This window comes from Pseudochaenichthys georgianus, chromosome 7 (genome assembly GCF_902827115.2).
Source record: "Pseudochaenichthys georgianus chromosome 7, fPseGeo1.2, whole genome shotgun sequence".
Classification (NCBI taxonomy): Eukaryota; Metazoa; Chordata; class Actinopteri; order Perciformes; family Channichthyidae; genus Pseudochaenichthys; species Pseudochaenichthys georgianus.
In genome coordinates, this window is record NC_047509.1 from 14,571,466 (window position 1) to 14,582,112 (window position 10,647).

Sequence of the window (10,647 nt, forward strand, 5' to 3'; positions counted from 1 at the left end):
CTATAGAGAGGCGAAGAAAACGAAGAAAACGTATCTTTTAAAGCCAAAAAACGTATCCGCCAAAAAACCGAGAGAAGAAGAAGAAGATGAAGAAGCCGTCTCCGAGCTGTCCGACTTCAGGCGAGCTTTTTGAGACCTCCCCCGGCTGCGATCGGCTACTCTCGTCTACTTTCGAGGCGAGCCGCAATAGGCTTGTTTGAGACACATTGCGGCTCGCCTCGAAAGTAGACGAGAGTAGCCGATCGCAGCCGGGGGAGGTGTCAAAAAGCTTGTCTTAAGTCGGACAGCTCGGACTCGGAGACGGCTTCTTCATCTATTTCTTCTTCTCTCGGTTTTTTGGCGGATTGCAAACAACTTTAAGGTGCATACCGCCACCTCCGGAGTCGGCTTGACTCGGTTTGCATTTATAAAGAATGCACAAATGTGTTTAATCGTTAATGTCAGATATGTACTAAGTAAATACATTTGTTCCTGCTCAAGATTAGATTAAACTGTATTGTTATTGCACATATTACAGGTACTGAGAGAACGAAATGCAGTTTAGCTTCTAACCAGGTGCAACAAGCAGTGAAGTGGAAAGTAATGTACACAATCTACAGAATAACATATAGAATGAATTGAATGATGAATAAACAGTGGGGTATGAATACACTAGATATCAGCCTGTGAGCAGTATGAACAGTGTGTATGAATATGCTAAGATATATAAAGTATGAAAACGGTAATCAGTATAGTATCAAATATATAGATATTAATTTCATGATGATAAACATTGTGGAACAATGATGAAAAATGGGAATGGATGTGGCGACGTAAAACTGACACAAAACAACAACAAACTTTTGCCAGCCAATTGGAGAGTTTCATCAGCAGCACGTGGTAAAAACCACCAATGAGCGCTCAGCTCGAGATACCAGCGAGCCGTTTCCCATCAAGCATTTCGCTTCTGCAGCTTGTGGAGAGCAACTACGCCAACTCGCCTCGCCTCGCTCTCAAGGCTGCGGGCGTCTTTGTCCCGCGAGATTTCAAAGTCTCATGTGGGCGAGCCTCCAGAGCAAGTCGGACAAAATGACTAACCATCATGCAACGCACTAGCAAGACGGGCAAGACGGTTGATCGCAACTGCGCAGGTCTGCGCAGGTCTTGCTTGTCTCAAACACGCCTAATGTGTCTCAAACAAGCCTACTATCACCGCTTTTGTTTTGAAATCACTTCCATGAGTTTCGCCCCGCCCCTCGCTCCAATGACCATTCGACCATTTAGTAAGGTAAAAAGCAAAAAGCAAAAAGGCCTCTCAAACGCTCTTCCGTTTACGTGTTTAATAAAGAAAAACAATTGGACGGTAGATACACGGATTCTAGACAGATAATATATGTATGTTTTATAATATTTTAGTGCAGAGTGAAATACTCCTGACTCTTTTATTTGTTCTATTGAATATGTATTGTGTTATTCTGTTAATAATATAAATGAGATGGAATGGATGATTGGTTTGTCTGGTCTATTGGTCAGTGACATTATGAGTTTATAATGATGATTTCTAAAAACTTCAACAAATAAATGCTTAATTAAAGAGCAACCGCACATTTATTTTGGTTCAGTGTTTATCGTAGTAAACAGATGTTTTGCAAAAGGCTAATCGTGTTATCGAACGTGTGCTGCATTCAAGTGACCGGCGTAAGCTCCAATATCCAGCGTTCTGTAGCCGTTAAAAACGACCTGACACTTTAGGCTATTCAAGTTATATATCTGCGGTTATAAATATAAAAATACATTTAAGTTGATGTTGTTAAATTGCATTTATACGTTTTAAACTCATGTAATGTAAAAAATACATTTTTAGAGAATAAAAAACGCTTGCTGTCGTGTGGATTCTTAATTTACCGTTTTCTTTGCACAGCAAGTGAAGTGTACACGCATTAGACACGTGACTACCGGACCACTTCCACCACAACACGGAGGAGGAACCCTGCAGACTGTCAACAACATTGCAACAGAGCTGACAGTAAGCAAACTTTTACAACATCGAGCAAACCCTGAAGCTACACAACATCATCATCGCTGACCTGTCCTGCAGACAGGCCGTTTCAATGCATCACAGAGGACCGAAAACACCGCGGCGATCATGGATGTTTCCGATCTCTTTAGTAGTTGCAAAAAGGGCGACATTTTTAGAGTCAGGTAAACAACGGCTCAGCTGACGTTTTTGGCTTGGATGTCTTTGGTTGAGTGTTATGACTGCATTCGTATTCTGTTTTCCTAATTTCTGTCTTACAAAACATGTCTTATGTATTTGGCCTGTACTGCACGTTTTGCAGGTAAACTCTAAGCTAACTGCGTTGTTATTGCAAGGTAGACATTGAGGTAAACACGGAAGGGTTGCTAACTTTAGCTCTTTATAACCCAGCTGGTAACTTTAGCTGTCGTTGATTTTTGTAAACCACTAGTATAGTTTGTTGATACAGCGTAGTTAAGATACTAGGCTTGTTTGAGACACATTGCGGCTCGCCTCGAAAGTAGACGAGAGTAGCCGATCGCAGCCGGGGGAGGTGTCAAAAAGCTCGTCTTAAGTCGGACAGCTCGGAGTCGGCTTGACTGGCTGGGTTTGCAATGGCGGAAATTGCGTTGGCGTTTTTCGTTGCAGATGAAGTGGATGCAATAGGAATCCCACATGTATTGTATGGAGAATGTAATTTGATTTAATCTTGCCATTTTAAATGATGTATTCAATAAATAAGAATAACATATAGAATGAATTGAATGATGAATAAACAGTGGGGTATGAATAAACTAGATATCAGCCTGTGAGCAGTATGAACAGTGTGTATGAATATGCTAAGATATATAAAGTATGAAAACGGTAAGCAGTATAGTATCAAATATATAGATATTAATTTCATGATGATAAACATTGTGGAACAATGATGAAAAATGGGAATGGATGTGGCGAGGTAAAACTGACACAAAACAACAACAAACTTTTGCCAGCCAATTGGAGAGTTTCATCAGCAGCACGTGGTAAAAACCACCAATGAGCGCTCAGCTCGAGATACCAGCGAGCCGTTTCCCATCAAGCATTTCGCTTCCGCAGCTCGTGGAGAGCAACTGCGCCAACTCGCCTCGCTCTCAAGGCTGCGGACGTCTTTGTCCCGCGAGATTTCAAAGTCTCATGTGGGCGAGCCTCCAGAGCAAGTCGGTCAAAATGACTAACCATCATGCAACGCACTAGCAAGACGTTGATCGCAACTGCGCAGGTCTGCGCAGGTCTTGCTTGTCTCAAACAAGCCTACTATCTGTCAGTGTTGAATGGCCTATTTATTTACCAGACATGAATTAATGCACCACACCTCACTGAACAGTGCCTCTCACCCATTTTCCACCTTGCATTTTGCTCCAGTGTGATGCGCCCTTTTGATTTTCTCTCAAAATGTTTGACATTACATACATTGTAGTCAGATTCTGGTTCGTCACTGTTAACACTTATTTATTCTCTCTTTCAGATACCTTGTTGAACAAAGAGATGTGGACCTCAATGTGAGAGATAACTGGGACAGCAGCCCTTTGTAAGTACAATTTAAGGAGGTAGTATAATTCTCTGGATAACACACGATCATTACACCTCCAACTTAAAATGTGAACACTTTGCTCTCCAGGTATTATGCTTGTCTCTGTGGCCATGATGAGCTCGTCCAGTACCTGTTGGCTAGTGGTATGTTTGATTATGTAATGCAAACACAATAAAAGCATAAAAACGATATAGTGTGATGTCAGCATTATAAATCACACTGAAATAAATGTTCTGTAGTATAATCAGTTGTATTCTTTTTGCTTTGCGTTCAGGTGCTAGGTGTGAGGCCAACACGTTTGATGGTGAGAGGTGTTTGTACTGCTGTCTGAATGACTCTGTTCGACGCCTGCTCAAAGACTATAAGTGCATCACTGTGCGCGCCATGCAGCGGGATGATTATAACTACTTCCTGCACATGTAAGTTTGCCATTCATTTAAAAGAAATATATTCTCGAGTTAAAAGAACCAAGAAGAATGAACTGCAAAAGCAAAGTACCTTTAAAGTTTGTCTTGAATCTATGGCTCCCACAGGATTGTTGACATCCACCTGGATTCATCTACTAATTTATAGACACATGCATTTTCAAACATTTGGACTAACTGTGTTGTAAATGTATTATCTTTTCAATTGCACGTCTGTCCGTCCTGGGAGAGGGATCCCTCCTCTGTTGCTCTCCCTGAGGTTTCTTCCATTTTTCCCCATTAACTTTTGAGTTTCTTTAGAAGTTTGTTCTTGCCCGATGTGAGGGTCCAAGGACAGAGGGTGTCATATTCTGTACAAACTGTAAAGTCCACTAAGACAAATGTTAAATGTGTGATATTGGGCTATATAAATAAACATTGATTGATTGATAAATATTTGTGCTTTTGCTTTCCAGGTTACTGGAGCAGGGTTTACAGAGCGATGTCAAGTTCCTGGTTCATGGACAAATATTTACAGCCCACCGATGTGTTCTCAGTGCACGCTCAGAGTACTTCACTGATATGTTTGAGACCAAATGGAAAGGGAAGAACCTGATCACACTCAAACACCCGTTGGTAGGTATAATGATGTATTCTGTCTGATTCAATTAGATGTTTGCTGCTAATATACAAACTGCAGGCATATCTTGTGTATCTACATCTGTATGGTTTGATTTCAGGTGAACCCTGCTGCCTTTGGAGCCATCCTGCAGTATTCCTACACTGGTGAGCTGACAATACTTTGCCTTCTACATTATATTATATGATACGATAATACTTTATTGGTCAGATCAAGTCTGAAATTTGACTTGCATCACAGCAGCTCCATGTCCAACACCAACATAGACACATATCCAGACACAATACATGAAACACAAACAACAAACATTTAACCTAACATCACAATTACTGAGAGAAAACATTTTCATTGGTCACAGTATTAAGACTTAGCAAGAAACTTTAGTCCGTTTGTTAGTTACAAGTATAATTCTGAAATATTAGAGAGAGAGAAATAATACTTTACCTTCATGATGAATACAAAAAACTATATTTTCCATACATTTTGTTTTTAATAGATTATTATTGTAACATGTAATTTGAACTTCATAAGAAATAAGATTAAATTCAAGGTACCTTTCAATTATACTGTATTATGTTATGTCTGCATTATGACAATATTCAGGGGCCTATATGAACATGGAAAAAATGACCTACTGTAATTCTTCCAATAGTGATTTTAATGTAAGTGATGAGGGAAAAGGACCACAGTCCTTCATAGAGAAGGAAACATAAGCACTTTAAAGTCCAATATCATTAGAAATGTGAATACAGTCATGTTTACATACAAACTGCCATGCTTATACTGGTCTACTCTATGTGTAGTCATGTCAAGCAGAACAATTGAAAAGTTAAGGAGTCAAATCTTTTCATTCATCCTCTTTCCTTATGTTACAGGACGAATGGATATCGATATAAGCCTCGTGGAGGACTGCACACGACTAGCTAAACAGTGTAAAATGGAAGACTTTATCGAGGAAATGGAGAATAAATGCAAACAGTTGTATGAATTTGGTAAGAAAGCTCTCTTGTTTCAGGTTCCAACCAAGGGTTTGACTTTTTCACTCTTTAGTTATGTGACGTCTGACCTGTCTTTTTGTCTTTCCTCACACTGCAGTGTTCAACAAGCCAGGAATCTGTGTTAAGGTTCTCAGCCTGGAGCCTCACATCTCTCAACTTCAAGAGGAGATGGCTCAGTTAGCCGACTGTGCACTTCCCAGTGATCTAAGAGTAAGGATACTTACTTAAAATCATATTTTAATGGGATAAAGGATCGGAGTCATCGGACCTCTGGATATTAAGTTATCAGAGAATAGAGCTAAGTTAGCGCCCTGTGTCCCCCAAACAGCGTCAGATAATAATAATAATAATAATAATAATAATAATGGGTTTAATTTTTGAAGCACTTCATATTTGACTTCAAATCCCGAAGTGCTACAAGCAGTGAGCATAATAATAATAATCAGATAATGAACAAAGGGCAAGAGCACGTTTACTGATATAGCACCTTTCAACACATGGCAATTCCAAGTGCTTTACAAAAATGAAATACATTAAGAGCATTATGAAATAGTGCAGAGGAAACAAACACGTTACAAAAAAGGCATTTAAAAAGCAAAGAGAATGAAATAAACATAAAACAAGCTAATTGATCAAATACAAGAATAACAGTTACAGTGCAGTGTAAGGTAGGAATAGCTGCGGGAAAAAATAAAAGTCTTCAGCCTGGTTTAAAGAAGTAAGAGTTGCAGCGGACCTGCATGTTTCTGGTAGCTTGTTCCAAATATTTGGGGCATAACAAAATTCCCATGATCCAATGCTACCTCGTGCTGTCTTTTGTTATTGTTTTGATTGAGAGACCCCTACTTAGAGGCAGGAAATGACATAATGTGAGTTTAATAAGACTATTTTGACTTAAATAATAATAATAATATATAATATTTTTATAGCGCCTTTCAGGAAACCCAAGGTCGCTTTACAAGTCGGGTAGGGGGGGGGGGGAGTAGGGGAAAAAAGGCAGACAGGTTAAGGGGGTGGGGGGGGGGAAGTAGCGGAAAAATAAACCTATTAAACTAACTATACAGTGGGGAAAGCCTTGGTAAAAAGGTGCATTTTGAGGGCTTTTTTGAAAATGTCCAGAGTTGGGGCGCTGCGGATTTCGGGGGGGAGAGAGTTCTAGAGGGTGGGGGATGCCACACTGAAGGCTCTGTCACCAAAAGTCCGCAACCTGGTGCGGGGGGGGGGAGAGGAGATCCTGTCCAGATGATCTTAGCTTCCGGGATGGAGTGTGGTAGCGGAGAAGGTCAGACAGGTATTGGGGGGCGAGGGCATGGAGGGATTTGTAAGTCAGAAGAAGGAGTTTATAGGTGATACGGTGCTTGACTGGGAGCCAGTGGAGGTGGATCAGACTTGTCTTTATCCTGTTGAATCTCTTGCCCAGGTTGGATTTGGTGAACTTCCCTTTAACGGAGTCGACCGCTTCCCTACCTATCCTGACATCTGCTTCAGAGTCGATGGTTTCGACTTTCTATGTCATAAGGTACAACAACAAAGCTCACACAACATTCCTGAGGTATTTTACAAAACGCTTGTCATTCAAATGAATATTAAAGTTTTTATTGTGTGTGTCTCCAGGCGTTTTTCTGTGGACGTAGTGATTATTTTAAAGCCTTGCTGGAGGACCACTTCAGTGAGGGAGGGCAGCTGCAGTCCCAGCCCAGCACTCCAGTGATTACTTTACACAATATTTCCCATGAAATATTCATCCACGTCATGTATTACATCTACACTGATAACACAGAGGTTAGTGCACAATTTAAGTCTGATATCATTTTGTGGAATTCATTATCAAGGATGCAAACTTATAATTCAGTGAGAAAAATTGTGAGTGCACCAGACAAGGAGTCATAACAACAGACAAACAAACAAAGGCATCACCTCCATTTCATGGCTAACAAACTACCTACTGTTAGGTATAAGGCTTTAAAGAAAACAAAGTGTGTGTGCATATAGGTGTGTTATCAATTATAGTTTAACTATATATTGTTTAATTATCGCTACATTATTTGATAGCAATACTAACTATTTTAAGAGCTGTTTTTGCTGTATTTCATATTAAATCCGTACTTTATTTTACACTTTTAAACTTTAAACATCTATAACCATTTTTATATTAACAATGGATCACATGAATACCCACTAAACAGTATGACAAGACTCTGAATGCTAATGCAGCTCCATGTCTGCTGGATGTATAACTAGGCAACTGAATGCTAACAGGTAGTTAAATGTTATGTTTACAGTTGTTTCCACGGTTAATGTTTACAAATTGACTGATTATCTTTTATGTCCAGTTAATTACAGAGGATGTTTTTGATGTGCTGTGCGTGGCCGACATGTACCTGCTGCCGGGGCTGAAGCGTCTTTGTGGGAAGACTCTTGCTAAGACTATTTGTGAGGACAACGTTCTGTACATGTGGAAGATGGCAAAGCTCTTCCGTCTCTCTCGGCTTGAAGATCAGTGCACCGAGTTCATGGCCAAAATCATTGAGCGGGTAGGTGTCTATTTCCCCATGTTGAGACTGGAAAGGGCTTTATTTTGGCTCGATAACAACAGTGTCTGTGATGTCACAGCGGGTGGCTCAAGGGCAAACAACACTACATGTCTTTATGTTGAATATGAACCTAGAGCCAGCAGGTGTTTAGATTAGTTTAGCATGAAGACTGAAGGCGGGGAAAAAAGTAACCGCTCCTGGCAAAGAATAGTTTGGCACCTAACTAACCATAAAACCAAATTTGGTTATTTTTACATTTTGGGTACAGTTTAAACAAACAAGATTAAATATCTATATTAGTGAGCTTTAGAGGGTAGGTATCTAAGCAGATTTTTCTCACCTTTGGACCGTGCATGCTAGTTATTTCCAATTGTTTCCAGTCTTTATACTAAGCTAACCTTGTTCTAGCTTTTGCCTTATACTAAGCAAACAGACATGAGATTTCTGTCGACCTTCTCATCCAACTCTTAGCAAATACCAATTGGGAGAAATTCCAATTATGCTGAAGTATATCTTTGAATTGCTCCCATAAAGTTAACTAGCTTCTGAAGGACAGCAACAAGTAATGTTCTATGGTTTCAGAGGAGTGTCTCTCTACTGTGACCTTTGGCATAAGGATGTTTATAGATATACAAGGGACATGGTCGTTTTGACCATTCACAAACAATTGATACCTGCAAGCTAAAGTGGATGTTCTGGATGTTCTGGTCAGCCAGGCTCAGTTCCCCCCCCCCCCCCTCATAATGCATTCACACCTGTCTTACCTATGACCTTTCCCAGCTGGTGGAGCAGGACGAGTTTGCAGAGCTCATCAAAGAGGATGCTGCGTCGTTGGAGGAGCGACAAGAGACCGACTCCATCCCAGTTGTGGACGAAATCCGTTTCCACATCACCAGCAATGTGCAGACTTACAGCGCAATCGAGGAGGCCAATCAGAAACTGGAAGCCTTGGAGGAGCTGCTTACCAGCATCAACATTGAATGTTGAGGTGTTCTAGTTTGTGGCTGCCGCAGAGCTGGAAGTTTGGTTTTTTGCAAGGTGGATACTTTGGGAGGAGGCATATGGTGGTGCAAACATCTGTAGAAAGAAAGATCTCTTTGAGTTTTTAAGTTTCATTTTATTTACAGTATGTTGAACAGAATATATATTTTCAAAGGATGTTTTGCTGCGTATTCAGCTATAGCTCAAATTATTCATTGAGTGAGATATATCAAAAGATACAGTACTTGGTGTAAAGTAGCAAGTTCTGCAAGATAAGTTTTGTGTACAATATATTTACACACAAATATCTTTCAATTACCAATGCATGGATTCAGAAGGTGCTACAATTTATATGAGATGGTTATTTTAAAATGTACTTTGACAGAACCAGCACTTATGAAGAACTTTATGAAATGTTATGTTTGTTCACTTCATACATCCAGAAATGTTTTTAAACTCTCAATCTTAATTTTAAGTTGAAAATATAGTGTTATGATGTATTTCACGTGCTAAAGAATGACAACTTTTATTTTGAATTTCACAGCACTATTCAACTAGTAACAATACTCCAGTGTGACACTTATTCCTACATTTATTGCCCATATTCCTGCACTTTGTTTAAGCCTTAATGTGAAAGAAAATTCCCCCTGCTGCTTGAATGACAGCAAGCCTCCCTCTCCCAGTGTCAAGAAAGAAATTCTGAAACTAAACTGTTTGCATGTAAAATCCACCATCAGCATAGGGAGGTTTTAAGGGTTTGTTTAAAAAATCGTAATATCCACTACTAAGTCACTATGCTTTTATATAAAATGGATAAATAACTGCTCTTGGGTTTGGCAATTAAAGGTAGCATTGCAAAAACCAGTAGTGTTGTATTCTTTTATCATTTTTGAAGTGTGCCATCTGGGTCCAATTGTACTCCACAGAGGACATCCTGGGCTTTTCAAACATATGACGTGGGGGTGTGGCTTTGAAAAAGATAGTAGGCTTGTTTGAGACACATTGCGGCTCGCCTCGAAAGTAGACGAGAGTAGCCGATCGCAGCCGGGGGAGGTGTCAAAAAGCTCGCCTGAAGTCGGACAGCTCCGAGTCGGCTTCTTCTTCTTCATCTTCTTCTTCGCATTCTGCTTCTTCTTCTCTCGGTTTTTTGGCGGATTGCAAACAACTTTAAGGTGCATACCGCCACCTCCGGAGTCGGCTTGACTCGGTTTGCATTTATAAAGAATGCACACATGTGTTTAATCGTTAATGTCAGATATGTACTAAGTAAATACATTTGTTCCTGCTCAAGATTAGATTCAACTTTATTGTTATTGCACAGATTACAGGTACTGAGAGAACGAAATGCAGTTTAGCTTCTAACCAGGTGCAACAAGCAGTAAAGTGAAAAGTAATGTACACAATCTACAGAATAACATATAGAATGAATTGAATGATGAATAAACAGTGAGGGGTATGAATACACTAGATATCAGCCTGTGAGCAGTATGAACAGTGTGTATGAATATGCTAAGATATATAAAG

At 39.9% G+C, this 10,647-nt stretch overlaps 1 protein-coding gene across 2 annotated transcripts; it reads left to right on the forward strand.

Moving 5' to 3' along the window:
- Positions 1-1,936: 1,936 nt before the first annotated feature.
- abtb1 (ankyrin repeat and BTB (POZ) domain containing 1) lies at positions 1,937-9,987 on the forward strand. 2 transcript variants are annotated; one of them, XM_034087749.2, is made up of 12 exons: positions 1,937-2,181; positions 3,501-3,563; positions 3,654-3,709; positions 3,841-3,985; positions 4,447-4,606; positions 4,711-4,756; positions 5,486-5,602; positions 5,706-5,818; positions 7,029-7,127; positions 7,223-7,390; positions 7,942-8,142; positions 8,923-9,987. In XM_034087749.2, exons 1-12 carry the CDS (start codon positions 2,126-2,128, stop codon positions 9,127-9,129), a joined length of 1,431 nt encoding a protein of 476 aa, XP_033943640.1. In that variant the 5' UTR covers positions 1,937-2,125; the 3' UTR covers positions 9,130-9,987. The 2 variants fall into 2 exon arrangements, with proteins under 2 accessions (XP_033943640.1, XP_071059710.1); XM_071203609.1 differs by lacking the exon at positions 1,937-2,181 and adding an exon at positions 2,658-2,678.
- The last annotated feature ends 660 nt before the right edge of the window (positions 9,988-10,647 follow it).

Excerpts from the sequence above, each read along its gene's own strand:
- abtb1 (XM_034087749.2), top strand. The coding sequence starts at position 2,126 with ATGGATGTTTCCGATCTCTTTAGTAGTTGCAAAAAGGGCGACATTTTT. Across the intron at positions 5,603-5,705 it reads CAAACAGTTGTATGAATTTG|TGTTCAACAAGCCAGGAATC; the intron begins GTAAGAAAGCTC and ends CTCACACTGCAG. Across the intron at positions 7,128-7,222 it reads TCGACTTTCTATGTCATAAG|GCGTTTTTCTGTGGACGTAG; the intron begins GTACAACAACAA and ends GTGTGTCTCCAG.